Source organism: Anoplopoma fimbria, unplaced genomic scaffold (assembly GCF_027596085.1).
Source record: "Anoplopoma fimbria isolate UVic2021 breed Golden Eagle Sablefish unplaced genomic scaffold, Afim_UVic_2022 Un_contig_7711_pilon_pilon, whole genome shotgun sequence".
Classification (NCBI taxonomy): Eukaryota; Metazoa; Chordata; class Actinopteri; order Perciformes; family Anoplopomatidae; genus Anoplopoma; species Anoplopoma fimbria.
In genome coordinates, this window is record NW_026551973.1 from 21,380 (window position 1) to 42,129 (window position 20,750).

A 20,750-nucleotide genomic window follows, 5' to 3' on the forward strand; every position below is an offset into this window, starting at 1 on the left:
ACACAGCAGAGTTATATTTTAAATAATTTCCTGAAGAATGTGTGTGAGTTCACTAAAGGAGCTGTAATTAAGTGACACATTGCATCTTCTCACACAGCCGGGATTTCAGCTGATGACGTTAAACAAACAAGGTGCACACTGCACCAAGAATACGTATATCTGACACAGAGATGGAACAAACTGTTGTATTGTTTTAGATTAACGGTTTAATGTCCAAGTGTAAAAGGAACAAAACATTATCCATGACAATTTTCAAAAACAAGATGTGTGTGATTCAGTTCAAACCCAAAGATATTCAGTTTACAATGATTCAAAAAAGAGAAAAAGCTTGGAAAATTGGAAGAGATGGAATTTAAGAAAGTTTTTGTCTTAGTTGTTTATTTTAAGCTGTTAATATATGTAAAACAACTTTAAAAAGTAATTAAGCTCAATTAATCACAGCTGAACATGAGCTAAGTGGACTGACAGGAAACACTGAGAGCAGCTGTAAACCTCACTGACCACCAGGGGGAGCTCAGCAGCTGCAGCAGAAACAAACCTCCACCCTCTGGACCTGAACACTGAGCTCCAGAAGACTCTGCTCACTCTGTGATGTGTTCAAATGCTCTCCGTTGTTAAGACTCTCACACTGCTGGGTCCAGAGGGTTAACATGGAGACTTGAATCGTTGCCATGGATACAGCATGACATGTTGAACCTGTGATCCAACTCAGAGTTTGTCTAAAGAGCTCAAGTCAGCATTTGTATCAAAAACTTTATTTAAAATGTTCAGTCTGCTGCTCAGACAGTAAAACACAAAATTACACTTAATGTAATTTACAGTAAATATAGAACACAAATAAATAAACTCTTCACACAGCTCATATTATTCTGACAAGGAACCCTCAGCTGATCATCTTCACACTCACAGAGGCTCTCATTTGTTTCCATTAGATTAAATGTGAAAAAAACTCACTGACTGCAGCTAACATACAAATCCAAATAATAAACGTCAATGTATCAATACAGAAACATCAAAAATAAGTACATTGGTTCTTGGTTCTAAAATCAGTGAACTAACAAAGTCCAAACTGAAGTCCAATATAAGAATTTAATCTAACGACAGTATCTGTTTTATAGATTTATAGGATAATTATGATTCACTGTTCAAATGAAAGAGCAAAGAAACAGATCTCTCCAACTAGTCCCTCAGAATGGTCATTGAGGATTTAAGGACAACAGAATCAGCCAAAACAAGTACACACTGCGAGTAACTCTGGACACATCACTGTTAAGGAGCAGACCTGTACAGAGGACATTGAGCTGTTGGCCGTTAGCATGAGGCCGGTATATTTACCGAGGGAATTCTCGCACGTTATCACAATAGCTGCGTATGTTCCCCCTCTGCTAACGGAGAAGCGGCCTGTGACGTCATACACTCGGCGACAAGCAGGCTGCTGACACAACATCCCAATGCCCTCCTCCTCCTCTCTGGTGACTTTAACCATGCCCCTCCGTCCTCCACTCTGCCCACCTTCACCCAGTACATCACCTGCCCCACCAGAGACAACAGAACCCTGGACCTGCTGTATGCCAACACCAAGGAGGCATACACCTCATCACCCCTCCCTCCCCTGGGAAGATCTGACCACAACCTGGTGCACCTCCGGCCTGTGTACAAACCTCTTGTGCACAGGCAGCCAGCTGTGACCCGCACAGTCAAAAGATGGTCCGATGAAGCCGAGGAGGCTCTTAAGGACTGTTTCGACTCGACTGTGTGGGAAGTGTTCAGTGATGCCCATGGGGAGGACATCGAGGGTCTCACAGACACCATAACGGACTACATAAACTTTTGTGTGGAGAACACCGTACCCACCAGGACTGTACGGTGTTTTTCCAACAGCAAACCCTGGATCAATCCTGAGATAAAGACCCTCCTCAAGGAGAAGAAGAGGGTCTTTAGATCAGGAAACAAGGAGGAGCTGAGGACTGTGCAGAGGGAGCTGAGGAGGAAGATAAGGGAAGGGAAAAATGTCTACAGGACAAAGATGGAGGATCAGCTGCAGCAGAACAACATCAGCGGAGTCTGGAAGAGCCTCAAGGCCATGTCTGGCCACAAGGGGCCCAACCAACAACCTGTGGGGGACCAACAGTGGGTGAATGATCTGAACTTATTCTTTAACAGATTTGATCAGCCACCCACCCCTCCCCCCACCCAGACCTCCCTGCCGCTGCAGCCCCCATCGTCTGCACCCCCTGTGGATTACCCCCCTCTTCTTCCTCCTCCTCCACCCCCTTTTCCACAACACTCGGCTCCCCTCCACACTCCTCAAACACTGCACTCCACCAACACCCCACCCCCACCCCCACTCCAACAACCTACAGCACACAGCCCCCTTCCCCCAACTTGTCCCTCTCAACTAACCAGGTGAGAAAAGAACTGAAGAGAATAAAGGTGAGAAAAGCCACGGGTCCGGACGGCATCAGCTCAAGGCTCCTCAGATCCTGCGCAGACCAGCTGTGCAGGATAGTGGAGCACATCTTTAACTTGAGCTTGAAGCTGGGGAGGGTACCACAGCTATGGAAGACGTCCTGCGTGGTACCAGTCCCAAAGACCCCGGGGGCCAAGGACTTCAGCAGCTTCAGGCCGGTGGCATTAACATCCCACCTGATGAAGACCCTGGAGCGGCTGGTCCTTGTGCACCTCCGCCCCCTGGTGATCTCATCTTTGGACCCTCTTCAGTTCGCCTACCAATCTGGCATCGGGGTGGATGACGCTGTCATCTACCTGCTACAAAGATGCCTTTCTCACCTGGAAAAGGCTGGAAGCACTGTGAGAGTCATGTTCTTCGACTTCTCCAGTGCCTTCAACACCATCCAGCCTTTGCTTCTGAGGGACAAGCTGGAGCAGACCGGGGTGGACCACCACCTCACTGCGTGGATCCTGGACTACCTCACCAACCGTCCACAGTATGTGAGGATAAGGGAGTGTGAGTCAGATCGGGTGTCCTGCAGCACAGGGGCCCCACAAGGAACCGTTCTGGCTCCATTCCTCTTCTCCATATACACATCAGACTTCAAATATAACTCTGCTACCTGCCACCTGCAAAAGTTCTCTGACGACTCTGCAATCGTCGGCCTCATCTCCGCCGGTGATGAGAGGGAATACAGAGAACTGAACCAGGACTTCATAGGATGGTGCCGGCGGAACCGCCTCCAGATCAACTCTGGTAAAACCAAAGAGCTGGTGGTGGACTTCCGCCGGGTAAACACTGTCCTCCGGAACCAGTGAACATCCAGGGACAGGACATTGAGATTGTGCAATCTTATAAGTACCTGGGTGTTCACTTGAACAATAAACTGGACTGGACTAATCATACAAATGCACTGTATACAAAGTGTCAGAGCAGACTCTGGGCCCTATCTTGCATCCGGCGCAAGTGACTTAGTCACTGGCGCATGTGTCGTTGCTAGTTTACAACTGGCGCAGAGCGTTCTTTTGCCACCAGCGCCACTCGCCAGTAAATTAGGGAATGATCTTGCGCCCCAAGGGGCGGTTCGGCGGAAGGAGGAGGCGTGTTCTGGCGCAAACGGTATTTTGCCGTTTCTGAAAACCATTGCGCTACTGACCAGGAAATACCTGGTTTAAAGTCAGTGGCGCGTTGTTCAGATGCTATTTTAAGGGCGCATGCGATGCATACGGATTGCTTGTGCACCTCGCGCATACACTTTGCTTCTCTCATCTACACGGACAGCAGTTCCCATTTTTGCAAACCATACATAATTACAAGGAAAATAAAATATTACCACACAAGGAAAATCATTGTGGTGTGCAAAAAGTCGCAGCATTCTTTGTGGCATGTTGTGTTTTACACAACATTGCCATGAATCATGGATGTGTCGATGACATTAATGAGGATAGATTAGAGGACTTAATGAGACGTGATGCTGAACTGCATGTGCCGATGCCATTACGTCCAAATGCCCCAGCAGCAGCACGGGAGAGGAGAGCTCATCTGTCAGAGGAGCTGCATCGTATATAGTGAGGTAAGCAAACTAATGACATCTCCGCTCTATTGTTTAGCATTGTACAAATATTACCATGCATTCATAACCTTGTGAGTCAGAGAAAGTGAGCCCAAAACATCGGAAAGTATAGTATGTCCTTGAGACATTTTTTATTCGGCTTGTCCAAATGTTAGGCGTAAATGAAAAAAAATAATACAAAACGAAAAATGAAAAGTTGCAAAGATTTGAAGGAAAAAATATTTATTTTCTCCCTCCTCTGTAAGGCCTTTTACGCCTGCCTCGGCGGGATCCAACAAATGAGGGTCCGGGAGTGGCGACGCTGGATGTGCTCCTGGTGGAGCGGGTGGACGGAGATGGAATGGGGGAGGAAGGGGCACAACAGGGGGAGGAAGGGGCACAACAGGGGGAGCTGCAGGAACGGGTGGTCCTGCGGTCTCATGCTGCTGCTGCTGCCACGGCGTCTTGCTTGACGGGGGCGCCGCTGCTGCTGCTCCCTCAGCTGCCCCGTGCGCACTGGTCCCGAGGCCAGGGTCTTCTTCCTGAGAAGCTACGTGACATTGTTTTGATTTATTTTATGGCTGTGTTACATTTATTAAATGTCAAAAATGATTAAAAAGATTTTCACGAGACATCTCTATTTATGTGAACTTTATTTATGTACCTTCGGGTTGGACAGCTGGTGCATCGGGTTGGGTGCCGACCAAGCCGCTTTCACGGAAGCAATTTTGGGTGGGTTTCTCCCATCCCCATATAAAGCCAACTCGCGTTCTTTGACTGCTCTGACAAGCACATCGGTATCTTCTGTGGTGAACCTTTCATTGCGTGCGCCTGGCAAACCCGCCATCATAATAGCAATCCGCCATGGAACATGCGCCGATCGTTCTTAAAGGGGATGCGAGAAAACGCTCTGATTGGTTCATTGCACGTTACGCCCAAACCACACCTACGGGTAATTAGGCTGCTTCAGACCAACCCTTTTGACACTTGCGCCGCGGCGGAAGTGTCATTTATCCGCCTGTAAAATAGCGATAGCGCCGTAGAACCGCCCACAAAGCTACTTGCGCTTTGCGCTTTCCACTTGCGTTTCAGACCGTTAAAATAGGGCCCTCTATCTGCTGAGGAGACTGAGGTCCTTTGGAGTGCAGGGAGCACTCCGGAGGACCTTTTTCAACTCTGTGGTGGCATCAGCCATTTTTTATGCAGTGGTCTGCTGGAGCAGCAGCATCTCAGCAGCCGACAAGAAGAGACTCAACAAGCTTTTCAGGAAGGCCAGCAGTGTGCTGGGGTGTCCACTGGATACGGTGGAGGTGGTGGGAGACAGGAGGATGATGGCCAAGCTGTCATCCCTAATGAACAACACCACTCACCCCATGCGGGACGCCCTGGCAGCTCTGTACAGCTCCTTCACCACCGGCTGCTTCACCCCCAGTGTGTGAAGGAGAGGTACTGCAGGTCCTTCCTTCCAGCTGCTGTCAGGTTGAACAACCAACTCTGCTCCCAGCAGACCACATGACACATGACAATAAAAACATGACAATAAAAACCTGTGCAATACATTACACTGTGCAATAATAGTTAAAATTGTTTTTTCTGTCTGTAAATATAATATTTCAGTTATTGTTGTTTTTCTACTGTTTCTTATTGCTTATTCATAATACTTGTTTTTTTATTTCATTTTTTCTTGTCTTTCTTTTACTATGTCTTTACTCTATGCTGCTGTAAGCCTGCAAATTTCCCCACTGCGGGACTAATAAAGGATTATCTTATCTTATCTTATCTCTTAGACCTTAGTGCTGCATTTGATACCATTGATCACCAAATCATATTACAGAGATTGGAGCATCTGATAGCCATTAAAGGAACCGCACTTAGCTGGTTTAAGTCATATTCATCAGACCGATCTCAGTTTGTATATGTAAAAAATGAAAGCTTGATGAAAACCAGGGTCAGTCACAGAGTTCCACAGGGGTCTGTTCTTGGACCTATTTTATTTACCTTATATATGCTTCCCTTAGGGAATATTATCAGAAAACACTCAGTAAACTTTCATTGTTATGCAGATGATACCCAGTTATGTCTATCAATTAAGCCAGACGAAACTAACCAGTTCTCTAAACTTCAAGCATGTCTAACGGACATAAAAACCTGGATGACCTGTAACTTCTTAATGTTAAACTCTGAAAAAACAGAAGTTATCCTACTAGGCCCAGATCACCTTCGAAATCAATTATCTAACAATATAGTTTCTCTAGATGGCATTGCTCTAGCATCCAGCACTACCGTTAAGAACCTTGGAGTTATCTTTGACCAGGTCTTTTAACTCTTATATAAAACAGATCTCAAGGACAGCCTTTTTTCATTTACGTAACATTGCGAAAATCAGGCAAATCCTGTCTCAAAGCGATGCAGAAAAACTAGTTCATGCATTTGTTAGCTCTAGACTAGATTACTGTAACTCCTTATTATCAGGCTGCTCTAATAGGTCTCTTAGATCTTTACAGTTGATCCAGAATGCTGCAGCGCGTGTTCTAACAAAAACTAAGAAAAGAGATCATATTACTCCAGTATTGGCTTCTCTGCACTGGCTCCCTGTTAAATCAAGAATAGAATTTAAAATGATTTTACTTACCTACAAAGCTCTAACTGGCCAGGCACCGTCTTATCTTAAGGAACTTATAGTTCCATATTACCCAACTAGAGAGCTGCACTCAATCAATGCAGTGTGTGGCGTGGGCGTGGTCTGCGCTCAGCTGCAGGCGGGAGAGGTGTGGGAGTGGTTCATGGGAACAGTGCCGGGGTGAGTTCAATGAACACGGCTGTAATGTGGTGCTAATTATGCGGAAATGTATTTAAGCAGTAGCAGGAGGGAGTTCGAGAGGAGGGACAGTCACACCCAAGGAACGAGGACTGAGACAGAGCAGCGAGCCATCAGAGAGGTGGCGTCACGGAACGAGAGCGGGAAGCCATCAGAGAGGTGGCGTTACGGCAACGTTGGACGAGTGCGCCTGAGAAGCCGGGCAGCGAAGCGGAGCGCACAACGGTCCGCAGTGTGTGTTATATGTTGGATGAAATAAATATACCTTTGTTGAAACCTACCCACGGAAGCTGTATCTGTGTTGGGGAAAACCTACGGTAGTCGAGAGTCGGCTACACTGGCGCCTAAACGGGGACCTCAACACCGTGATGACGGAGCAGCAGATACAGCCGGTGGCGGCGTTGGCTCAGATGCTGGGGGAGATCGCGGCCATGCACCAACAGCAGACGGAGGTGAACCGGCGGCAGATGGAGGCACTCCACAGCCAGGCGGAGATGCAGACCCGGGTCCTGGAGAGCCTGATGTCCCGGTCGGGGGCGGCGGCTCCACCCCCTCCGTCACCGCTCACGGGCATCGCGCTCCACAAAATGTCCGCGGAAGACGACCCACAGACCTTCCTGGAAATGTTCGAGGGGACGGCGGTGGCGTGCGGGTGGCCGGCGGCGGCGTGGTCCGTGCGCCTGCTCCCCTTGCTGTCAGGGGAGGCCCAAACTGCGGCGCTCGGCCTGCCAGCGTCCTCGCGGGGAAATTTCCAGGACATAAAAAAAGCCGTCCTTGATAGGACGGGTTTCTCCCCGAGGACCACCGTCGCCGGTTCCGGGGCACGAAATGGACACCCACCGACCGTCCTTTCGTGTATGCCCAGAAGCTGAGGGACGCAGCTAACAGGTGGCTACAGCCAGGGAGTCTGATGGTGAGCAGAAGATGCTGGAGAGGATCACAGTCGAACAGTTTGTGGAGGGCCTCCCGACTGGGACGTCGGAATGGGTGCGGTGCCACCGACCTGGGGACTTGGGGGCGGCCATTATCCTCGCAGAGGATCACCTCGCCGTCCACCCCGGGGACAGGGAGCGGAGGGGTGGACATCAGCGCCTGTCCGACCGACTCCTGCTCCTCGCAGGAAGTTCCTCACCTCAGCCTCCCTCCATCGGCCCCCACAAGCTCATGCATTTCAACCGCGCAATAACCCTCCCTCTGTTTCCTCCCATCGCCAGGCTCCAGGCGCTGTTCCCAACCCACAGGGGGCCCCTCAGGCGTCAGAGCAGGAGTGTTGGAGGTGTGGGCAGCCCGGTCACTTCCGCAGAGAATGTCCACTGATGGAGGTCGGCCAGGTGATCCGGGATCCAGCCAGACCGCCAGCACCCTCCTCCGGTCCGGGGGACATACAGCGTTCCGGTAAGGATTCAAGGGGGTGTACACCAGGCTATGGTGGACTCGGGCTGTACACAGTCCATGGTCCACCAGAACTTGGTTCGGCCCGGGGCGTTGGTAGAGGCAAAGTGGGTGGAGATAAGGTGTGTGCATGGGGATGTTCACAGATATCCTGTTGTGTCAGTCGAAATTAAACACAGGGGCAAAACGCATAGAATTAGGGCTGCGGTTAGCTCCCGCCTTGCACACCCACTGATTTTAGGCACAGATTGGTCTGGGTTCCATACGTTAGTGGGGCAATGTGTGGGTGTGCGATCGCGACCGGCAGGGACATGTGGGATGTGTGCTGTGCTCAGTGGTGATGCGAGGTTGTCCGACGCTGCTGAAGGGGAGGGGGAACCGGTGGTGCCCTCACAAGGGGCCCCGCAGGTTCCCGAAATACACTCCATGGAAGATTTTCCACTGGAGCAGTCTCGTGACAATACTCTACGCTTCGCCTTCGACCAAGTGATACAAATTGATGGTCACATGGTACACCCTGACACACCACCGACATACCCACACTTTTCATTGATTAGGGATAGACTGTATAGAGTGAGTCGTGACACTCAGACTGGTGAAGATACTACCCAATTGTTGGTGCCGGAAAGCCGTCGGGAAATGGTTTTCCGGGCGGCTCATTATAACCCAATGGCTGGGCACATGGGGTATGACAAAACACTAGACCGGATAATGGCCCGATTCTATTGGCCTGGGATTCGGGGAGTGGTGCGCCGTTGGTGTGCCTCTTGCCCTGAATGCCAACTGGTAAACCTACCGGCCATCCCAAGAGCTCCATTGCGCCCATTGCCACTAATGGAGGTCCCGTTTGAGCGCATTGGCATGGACCTCATCGGGCCATTTCACCGGAGCACTCGAGGATATCGCTTTTGTTAGTTCTGTGGACTACGCAACGCGATATCCTGAAGCGGTGCCGCTGCGCACTATCTCTGCAAAGAGTGTTGCGCAGGCACTGTTTCAGGTCATCTCCCGAGTTGGAATCCCGAAAGAGATTCTGACCGACCAGGGCACCTCGTTTATGTCACGCACAGTAAGGGAACTATACGGTTTATTGGGCGTCAAGGCAATTCGGACTAGTGTTTACCACCCACAGACCGACGGCCTTGTTGAGCGCCTGAATAAAACCTTGAAGTCCATGATCCGTAAGTTCATACACGATGATGTCGGAAATTGGGATAAGTGGCTTGACCCTCTGTTGTTTGCAGTGCGGGAGGTGCCCCAGGCCTCCACAGGATTTTCTCCCTTTGAGCTGCTGTTTGGCAGAAAACCACGTGGGGTTCTGGACCTAGTTAAGGAAAACTGGGAGGAGGGTCCGAGCCCAAGCAAAAACGAGATTCAATACGTCCTGGACCTGAGAGCAAAACTCCACACACTGGGGCAATGTTCACGGGAGAATTTGCTCAGGGCCCAGGAGCGTCAACAACGCCTGTACAACAGAGGGGCTAGGCTGAGACAATTTGCACCGGGAGATAAAGTACTTGTATTACTTCCCTCTTCCAGCTCCAAACTGCTCGCTAAGTGGCAAGGGCCCTTTGTGGTCACACAGCGAGTGGGCGATGTAGACTATGAGGTTGTGCGTTCTGACAGGGGAGGGGCAACACAAATTTACCACCTCAACCTCCTCAAAGCATGGAGAGTGTGGCAGAGGCCTGCGCTCAGCTGCAGGCGGGAGAGGTGTGGGAGTGGTTCATGGGAACAGTGCCGGGGTGAGTTCAATGAACACGGCTGTAATGTGGTGCTAATTATGCGGAAATGTATTTAAGCAGTAGCAGGAGGGAGTTCGAGAGGAGGGACAGTCACACCCAAGGAACGAGGACTGAGACAGAGCAGCGAGCCATCAGAGAGGTGGCGTCACGGGAACGAGAGCGGGAAGCCATCAGAGAGGTGGCGTTACGGCAACGTTGGACCGAGTGCGCCCAGAAGCCGGGCAGCGAAGCGGAGCGCACAATGGTCCGCATTTATATTTGATGAAATAAATATACCTTTGTTGAAACCTACCCACGGAAGCCGTATCTGTGTTGGGGAAAACCTACGGTAGTCGAGAGTCGGCTACACAGTGTTACTTGTGGTTCCTAGAGTATATAAAAGTAGGATGGGAGCCAGAGCCTTCAGTTATCAGGCTCCTCTTCTGTCGAACCAGGTTTCAGTTTCAGTCCGGGGGCAGACACACTCACCACTTTTAAGAGCAGGCTTAAGACCTTCCTTTTTGATAGCGCTTATAGTTAGGGCTGGTTCAGGTTCGCCTTGGTCCAGCCCCTAGATATGCTGCTATATGCCTAGACAGCCGAGGGACTACTTAGAATACACTGAGCTCCTCTCTCCTCTTCTCTCACTCCCTCTTTATGTATTAATCTCCTATTTATGCACATTATTGATTTTGCTTCTTCCCCGGAGTTCTTGTGCTTTCTCGCCTCGCAGGTTCCCAGGAATCGGGGTTATATGTGGACTGTCATCGTGCCACCTGCTGAGGCCCTGTTGACACCCACTACTACTACCACTTTAATTATTAGTCACATTACTATTATTATTGCCTGTACTATTATGCTTATTGACTTGCTTCTACCCTAGAGTCTTTGTGCTTTCTTGCTTCGCAGGCTTCTATAAATCGTGGCTGTACCTGGACCGTGGTCGTGCATCCTGCTACAGCCCTGCTGACACCGACTGCTACCACCATTATTATTACTAGTCACATTACTATTACCATTACCTGTACCATTAAGCATTTTAGCTTTACTTCCACCCTGAAGCCCTTTTTGCATTCTCGCTCTGCAGGTTTCCATGAATCGTTGTGGTACCTGGACCGTGGTCGTGCCTCCTGCTGTGAGCCAACTGACACCCACTGCTACTTCGATTATTATTATTAATCACATTACTATCCCTATTTTCATAATTATAATTCTACTGTAATAATTGCTGCTGTTATTATAAGTAGTCTTATTATATGAATCATTTATGTCATATACATCTCAATGCATCATCTTCATCAGGTCAGCTCACAGTAAAAACAGTCTCTTACTTTGTGTCTGAGGGTCCAGGTTCATTACTGAAGTCTGGAGGATCATCTTTGGACCAATCACTCTTCATAGACAGACAGCTGGATACTGGAGACTCTGCTCTCTGTCTGTACTGAACTCTGCAAACACCAACATGATTTTATTCATAATGAATCCTTGATAACAACAAAGACATTAAAGGAGCTCTGAATACACAAACTACTGTTACTGCTGATATTTAGAAGGTTTAACAGTTTGTATTAGTCCTCTTAGATTACATTACAGCTTTTCTAGGTGACTGACAGCGGTCACTGATAATAAGAGGAAGAACCTCAAACTCAACTTAAAATCTCTAAATCAACAGAAAACATTGTCAGAGGTACAGTAACTGAAAATGACTCCTATTAATGAGTTAGCAGCAGTTCTCTTACTTTGTGTCTGAGGGTCCAGGTTCATTACTGAAGTGTGGAGGTTCATCTTTGGACGCATCACTCTTCATAGACAGACAGCCGGAGACTAGAGACTCTGCTCTGTCCTCCTCTTCCTCCACACAACCATTACTCATCTTCTGATCTGAAGTCAGTCTGAGAGTAAAACAGTAACACTGACTGTGAGCTCACAACACAAGAATCAAGACCGAGAGAACAGGAAGTAACACACACACACACACACACACACACACACACACACACACACACACACACACACACACACACACACACACACACACACACACACACACACACACACACACACACACACACACACACACACACACACACACACACAAGTACAAAGTGTAATAACAGCAGACAGTTCATTCTAACATGTGTCTCCTCTACAGTCCACAGGGAGAAAACTGACTCACAGACTTTGACAGTAAAACAATCAGATGTTGGATTAACACTCACCCTGCCTCAGCCTTATAGTGGCTTTTCAAAATAAACCTCCATCTTCACTGAAGTTTAGGTTTAAGCAACAAAACTACTTAGTGAGAACGAAGAAAAGATGGTGGTTCTCTCTCTAACTTGCTCCCTAACCAGTCAGAGTCTCTCTCTCTAGCTCCCAGTAACACGGCCCAGTCAGAGTCTCTCCTCTCTAGCTCCCAGTAACACGGCCCAGTCAGAGTCTCTCCTCTCTACCTCCCTGGGTACATTCCAAGTCTCTTAATTGCATCCACATTTCCCTCACTTGCATCCCAGAAACCATGGAAACCATGGAAACTGGAGAGAGGAAACAAGGAAATGTGTTTAACCCATAAGAACCCAGACCCATTTGTCCTTAAAGGAAAATTATAGGGGATATAAAACAGACTAAATGGACCACAAGGAACACATTTCTGAAAATATTTTTTAAATACTACCACCTAAAGCCAATGATCTGAAATGTTACATATATGTCACAATGGGCGTTTAGGTATAACTGTACTCCTCAACTTGGCCTTTTTTTGCTGTATACAACTGAACATCAAACTTATGTTGTAAACTTAAGAAAACATGCACATAGTGCATGAAAAACAAAAAAACATCCCGAGGGAAAACATCAGCCCCATGTTTGAACCATTGTTAACAGTTCTTGCTTGTGTCCGTTGCGCTCAAACTCACTGTCATCTCCCTGGATGATCTTCAGTGCATTGAACACTGTATCTTTCATTCTTATCCATACTGCAAAAAATGTGTGAAATTACTTTGAAATAGTAAAAAAAATAGGATAGTTAAATCTTTTATTTACTGATATGTAAAAACTCTTTACATTTTTTTATTAATAATTGAATCAATTTGCATTATTTTATGTTTACATTTGTTTAAATGTGTTTTGAATTGAACAACAGAACATTTATTAATTCAATCAGCTAAATCAATTGGTCAGCTCATTACTTTTTTCTTATTGTGACAAATACTTCACATTGGTTTTTCTGAGACAATTTTAAGATTAAAGGCCCGATGTGACACATCTGTCACTCCGATATTTTCATAACTTGTTATATATAAATTGATTTGAGAAATGGTTAAAATAGTTTAGATGTAATGTAGGACATGTTATCAAAGCATTAGAGTTGTTAAATGTGTTGAAACTTACCTTTTGCAACAAAAACAAGCTTTTTTTAAATTAGCTAGTTCTGTCAAACGTACCATGAGCCCATTAGTGCTCTGGCATGCCTGTTGTTATTTTCACTTCTATATGTATATCCTGCTGGGTAGCTCCATCAATTTTCATACATCATATTATTAGTTGATTTGTATTTTTATATTACTGATATGGATCTGCAAACTAACAAGTGACTGAAGTTATTAAATAAATGTGGTGGAGTAAAAATTATAATATTAAGTTAAAAAATGTGGTGGAGTAGAACTATAAAGTAGCAGAAAATGGAAATTAAAAGCTAAAATACAATTACAACAAAAATGCACTTTAGTACAGAACTTGAGTGAATGTACTTAGTTACATTCCATCAGTGATTTGTGGCAGTAAGAGATTGTTGTAAGGAAACAAAAAAGAGAACGGAAACATTCAAGTATAAAGATGTGACTCATTCCTGGTCTCTGGAAGGGACTTTTACATTAGATTACTCAAGAAGTACACAGTTAAAGTACTTTATATTATTGGTGCATGTCGTCTATAAGGTCATACATACAAAAATAAAAAGGTTATAAACTACTTATGGAATAAAGGGTTTTTATTCCACATCAAAGTTAGACAAAAAGGCTGAATCTTGGTCTCTGGAAGGGACTTTTACATTAGATAACTCAAGAAGTACACAGTTAAAGTACTTCATATTAGTTTTTATTGTATTCTAAATAATACTTAGTCCAAATAATAGGCTCATAAATTACTGTTCTGTTCCTTCACCACAAATAACCTAAACGAAGACTCACTCGATCTTTTATTTTGAAATCCGGACCTGAAGTATCCCTTTAAGGGATGTGCGGTAGCTTTACAGTGGACATTCTATAACACTGAACATACTAAACTTTATTTAGACTCTATTTGTATTCAGTTGGTTTAATAAACACATGTAGTTGAGGAGGAGTTCAGAGGAGGATCAGAGAAGAAGAACAGAACACATCTCAGAAACTCTTCAGTCCTTATTTGATCTTTAGAAAGGAACCAAAGTGACTTTAGAGTTCAGTCTCACCAGAAGAAGTTACATAAATACCAGTTATTAATAATACTAGTAGAGCAAAGAGTCTTCAGGAGTCCCTCAGAGAAAAGAGTCTCTTACTAACCTTTAGATGAAGAGAAGAAGAAGCTGCGACATCACGAGCTCCCAGAGTTAAACTAAAGGGAGAACAGGAAGGGAGCGAACTTGGTTAGAACTTGCTTTGGAGTCGAGTTGAGACCTGTTTAAAATTCATACTGTGTTGGAGTCAAAACATACAGACAGACAGAGTTGTTTTCACCCAGCTCGAACGCAGATGTCAACTTTGGCAAACTGTGATTCGCTCAGATTAATTGTGATTCAACATCTGTTGGACTAAAGACTGAAGTGAACAAACCTTTTGTTAATTATGAATTTTGTTGTTTTTACAGTTAAAACTCAAAGCACAAAAGAAAACATTCTGTCTCTGCTGCTCAGCTCCTCTTTAACACAAAGTCTGAAAAGAAAAGTAAAATAGAAAAAGTGTCTCAGCCAGTTGAGTTAAAAAAAGGTTGATTACAACCTGCTGATTAATGTGCAGACTTTGAGAAATAAAAAGGGCAGCAAAAGTTCCCATTGAAACTCAGTGAAATGTAATACATTCTTCTTCAATACAATACCATTTAATACTGATGTTGGCAGTAAATAAACTTAGTTGCAGACTAACTTTGGTACAGTAACATTAAGTTATTATTAAAAAACATGTAAAAGGTTAAAAGAATACTGCATGAATAGCATATTGAATTTAACTAATTGAACTTTGGTTATTTCATAGAATTATTCAGTTAATCTTCAACATCTGTCTGTTAAAGTTCAGATTTCTGGAGATTAAACAAACTTCACTTTACCTTCTTTTAAACCACAATAACAACATGTTAAAATATGTCACTTTAAATGCTCATCCTATAAATTTACAGTGTTTACAAGTTAGATATTGTTCATCAACTTCCACCAGATGGAGCTGTGCTGTTTCTCCTCATGATCTCCCTTCAGAGTCCAGAAGTCAGTAAAACCCAGAACAGTGAAATGACATGTGACTGTCCTAATAGAAAACACTGTGGTCGCTATGGTAACATGTGGAAGCTTTCATTTAATGGGATTGTTCACTTCACCATTTGATCAGTTAGTAAAAGGTCGACTACAACCTGGTGATCAATGAGAGAAAAACTGAACACTAAAGAAAACACAAACACATTGAAACACTATAAGAAATGGACTAAATCTCTTGAAGATCAAATGAGGAAATGAACATGAAGCTTTGTGGACTTAAAGGGTTGAAAGCAGCAGGTGAGAGCAAACAGAGTCTCTCAGGTGTGTTTCAGTGCAGGAACAAAGGCCCAGGTGAGCTCTCTGGTCCCTGCTGGGTCCTAGTGCTCGTCTGTCTGTTACCTTCCCCTCCACATCAGTAACAGTCCTGACAGACCCCAGATCAGACGGAGCTCATCTTCTTCATCACAGTGTCATCATTTAAAGCAACATTTCATCTGGTTTTCAACATTTCTGTTTCCCAGCTGATGTTTTTAGTTTGATAGCAGCTTTAAACAATCACACGTTCACAACAATCAATGAGGTCATTTCAACCAATCACAGCTCCACTTACTGAACTTTTAGCCATGAACTTCATCAGTGTGCAGCTCTCTTCTGTCCTCAGCAGGTCTGTGTAGAAAAGGAGCTCCGTGCTTCACTTCAGCTTAAACTTCTATCAGACGAAGTGAAGTGACGCAGCTTCTTATCCTTCATCAGAGAGGGTGTGTCCTCACGTCACCATCAAAGTATGCAGTCTGACTGGTTGGACTGAGTCTCAGTCTGAGCTGCGTTCACAGGATCAGATGTCTTTGTGAACACAAACCTCCTCACAGCTCAAACAAGAGTCTCTCAGGATCAAATCCAGCATCTGTGGAAAAATCATTACAACTTGTAAAGAGTTGCTATGACAACAGCCTGAATTCTGTTGTTTGGACCAGATAGTTTAGAGGATCCATGCACGCCCCTCTTTGTCACCTTGTCTTCTTGTATCTGTAGACGAGGAGGGAACAGATGATCAAGCAGGAACCTTTGTAAATGTAAATGTTGTGTAGAGTTTAGCTTGAATAAATACATTCACTAAGACAACAGAGTCTGACCTGAGAGTGTTTTTATTCATCACTCCACTTTGTTGATCTGGTTGAACTTGTCAGTGTAGTGCAAATAGTTGGTGACATCCCATAATTCCCAGCACAGCTCCACCCAACTGCCACCTGACTAGAGGTCTAATCAGCCAGAGTGGTTGAAAACAGCTGTGTGGCTGTGCAGAGACTTTAAATTGTAAATAAACTATAACTGTATCTGTCAGATACATGTAGTGAAGTAAAAAGTACAACATGTACCTCTGGGATGTCGTGGAGTACAAGTATCAAGTAGCACAACATGAAATACTGCAGTAAAGTACAAGTAGCTCATCAGTGTACTTGAGGAAATGTTTTCACATTGGAACAGAGACAGAAATGTGTCACATGAGAAAGACTCACATTGTTGATCTGGTTGAACCTGTTTGGGCGGGACAACTTACCCACATACCCGTCTTAATCTGCGTTCCAAATCAAATACTTTTTATCTTTACTTTTAGGACATACTGCAGCTTCCTCACAGAGTACATACTGCTGCATGCAGAATGCATTCAACTGGGACGTACTACATCCTCCCAACATGGCACCTTGAACTTTGACCCTCTTGCTCACATATCTGCTGTGCAAAGGATTTTGGGTCAGAATAGCCCGGAAAGCATGCTGGCTTGCGAACAGCTAAGTTGTGAACAAATGTGGAACACAAGCTGTGATTCCTGCAGCAAACAGCCCCAAGGTGGATACAGCACGACCACTGTCAGAAAACACCTGCAGGAAAGCCAAGATATCCTCAAGGGAGCAGGAAGGTGGTGTGAGGCCCTTGATCCTAATTTCATCTGATCTCTCATTCATTCATTCATTCATGTGCAATATAAATCCAATGTATCCACTGTGCAATATTAACACCCGTTCTGTTCGTTTGTATCATACTTTAGTTATTTTTGTTGTTATTTTTTTACTTCTTTATTATACTTTTACTGTGTCATTACATATTTCGGCCTTGAGGGGATGGAGCCCTCTACCTGCAGAGCAGAGGGCAGGTCCGGTACCCACTAGGGCCGCTAGTGATGCAAGGTGCAGGACCCACCCGGTGCCTGGACTCTACGGAGCTACCAGTAACATGAACAGGTGCTGCTTTGAACCCTGTTGTAGTTGCATCATCAGGCGTAAAGGGGGGCAAGGCATTCAGCAGGATGGAGGGCCAGGTCGGCCAACGGGGGTCACTGGTTGTTTTCTCTATTTGTGAATGAGAGAGAAAAGGTGATGATCTGCCCACGTTAAGACACACTGCTGCCCTGTGTAGGGCCGGGGATCTGACAAACTCCCGTCTGTTGAAGTTCACATCCACAGTTTTCTTGCCTCAACGTGCTTCCCCTTCAGTTGTGGAGTGAAATGGTGCAGCACCTTGTCGACAGCAACAAGCTCCAGCAGGTGGATGTGGTGGGAGGAGTCCGGCCACGTGCCTCCCAAACTGGCTTGCTCAATATTCCCGCCCCGTCCTGTCAGGATGCCAGGTTGTTTTAGGACAAAACCTTCCATGCCCTCATTATGGATATTTTACACACTCTAGGTAAACATGACACAATCACAATACATGTAAAGACAAATGCTGCAAGGTTGGCAAAACAACACATACATATAAAACATATTTGCATCTTATTATTTCAGTAATAATAATATGAAAAATACAATTTGTACTGTGTTTTTGCCTCTGAGAATGCTGATGCAGCGTGTGTGTGTGTGTGTGTGTGTGTGTGTGTGTGTGTGTGTGTGTGTGTGTGTGTGTGTGTGTGTGTGTGTGTGTGTGTGTGTGTGTGTGTGTGTGTGTGTGTGTGTTTTCAGGAGTGAGTCACCTGGGCGTCATCCTTCCAGCTCTGAAGTCTTTGAAACAAACAACACAATGAAATGCTGCTCTGACTGAACAGAGGGCTGGGTTTTTTTTAAATGTAATGAGTGTGAGTTTTGATTTTCTAATAAAAAACTGAATAGATAAAGATAGATGAGTCACACTAAATATCTTAATATGACTTTATTTTACAACAAGCCAGATTCGAGTATTTTACAGTTATCCTATTATGATCCCTCTTTTATTTATATCATGTTATCTAAAATGATGCTTTTGATTAGTCTGTTTAACACTGTTCGAGTAAGTTGGAGGATATTAGTGCTGCATTTTGTGATCTTGATTTTGGCTTCCCCCAATTAAATGAACATGATTGACTATATATATATTAATGTTTAAAATGCATTTTATGCTCTTAGAAAACTCTGCTGCATATCATATCGAGGGCTTCCTGAACAAGCAGCCACCAGGGGAGCTCCAGATGTTGGTTTCATTTTGGGTTAAAAGTTTATTTTTGCTTCCAAGAGATGCACTGTGAAGAAGGACCAGTCTTACTTTGATGCAGAGATGTGTACATTAACAGGAATGTAGCACAACATGGAAGTGAAAGCAGAGCAATCCAAATATTTTGCCCCCAAATTCATGATTCAATGATTGTGATCTCAATAATGATCACAATAATCATCTTCGCCATAATAATCATGCAGCCTCAGAGGATTTACAGTCAGCTTTCCACACTGAATCTGGGGGAAATGTGTGGGGTAATAAACTTTGGCCTCTCCAGTAGATGGAAGCCGTCCCAAAGGATTGAAAATGTGAATAAAAAGTGGAACATATTATGCCTTTGAAATAAGATTGCTTCACAATAAGCCGACTGGTTATCTTATATATTTAATGTGCAATGCTTTTATATATTTTGTCATAATATTTATCAATCACATCTTGAACACTTGAGTGGTTCCACATGATATATGCAGACTAAAGCCCATGGGTAGATTAACATTGGGAATCTGTTTTTTTTTAATACTTCACCTGATCCCTTGAACTGAAATGCCAGTGACACCTCGTGCTGTGTTGAGGATCTCTACCTGTTCAGACCTGTTCAGTCCTGTTGTGCAACACAGCAACCAGTTAATGTTTTCCCATAACATACTGTTCACACATGACTCATTCATAATTACACGTTCACTCTAAATCCATTTCTACAAGTAGCAACGTGCTCTGTTCAAAAACAAGCGGCGTCAAACTTCAACGGAAAACTGTTCTTTCCCTTGAGGACCTCTTCATTCAGAACACAGTGATGTTCCTTATGTTTTCTAATCCCAACATTCAAAGTGTGTTTAACATACATCTCAGCCAGAAGCCACATACCCGAAGAGGCATACTTTCTGTCATAAACTCAATCTTTGATCCACTTGGCTTCCTAGCTCCTCTCATTCTCCCAGCTAAGCAGTTGCTACAGGAGCTCTGCCAGAGAGGCTTTGGATGGGACGGACCTTTGGCCCAGGCTATACTGGATCAGTGGATAGACTGGGTCAAAGTGTCAGGTACAGTGTTTATCAAAGTGATAAACAATGTACCTGAAAGCTGAAACACAGAACTCTATCATGACATTGACGTCTTGTTTAGTTCAACCAACAGTCCAAACCCCAAAGACACTCAGACAGAGAGACAGACAGACAGGTTTTTATTTTAGTTTTTTTAAATAATCTATTTATTTCAAAGTTAGTGTATTTAGGTATTAAAAACTAGGTTTTTAGTATTTCTGTTGTACTTCTGTCAGTTTGTTTGAACATGTTACGATATCAACAGAAAACACTGCATGGACTAAATTTTATATAAAAGCTGAATTAATTTATTATTATTATTATTATTATTATTATTATTATTATTATTATTATTATTATTATTATTATTATTCACTTCTATATTTATGATGGAATTGATTTGAGATTTTTAAAAGGATTAATGACATTATTTAACAGTTGATCCCTTTTGAGTTAGATATAGCACATGTTTATATTATCTGTTTTTAGGTTACAGTAGATGCAACTGAAGCCGGTCTGTAACTCTACTCTGATGATGATGATGATGATGATGATGATGATGATGATGATGATGATGATGATGATGCTGTTTGAAGCTGAACATAGTTTCTTTTGTCAAGCTTAAACAACATTGTCATAAAGTTTTCCTTTATAATTTGACAACAAGCCACACAGCAGAGAAGATTGAAGGATGACTTTACTTTGGAGAGCAGATCAGACTTCAGCTGTAGTTTGTTGGTTTGGACAGCAGGGGACGCTGCTGCATCAACAATGAGACTCAAACACACAACAGTGTTTCTGTCTCCTCTGCACTCAGACACACAGACACACAGGGAGACGGGCGGGGATCAAACCTGTGACACGGACACAAAT

General features: G+C 44.5%; 1 protein-coding gene across 1 annotated transcript in view; it reads right to left on the reverse strand.

Annotated features, from left to right (window-relative positions):
- The window catches only part of LOC129115867 (NLR family CARD domain-containing protein 3-like), a 26,353-nt gene extending 11,824 nt beyond the window's left edge, over nt 1-14,529 (reverse strand). Inside the window, 3 exon segments of the mRNA XM_054627096.1 lie at nt 11,270-11,386; nt 11,678-11,830; nt 14,474-14,529. Of these exon segments, the coding sequence (XP_054483071.1) occupies nt 11,270-11,386; nt 11,678-11,811 (251 nt within the window). The 5' untranslated portion in view covers nt 11,812-11,830; nt 14,474-14,529.
- Between the last annotated feature and the right edge of the window lie 6,221 nt (nt 14,530-20,750).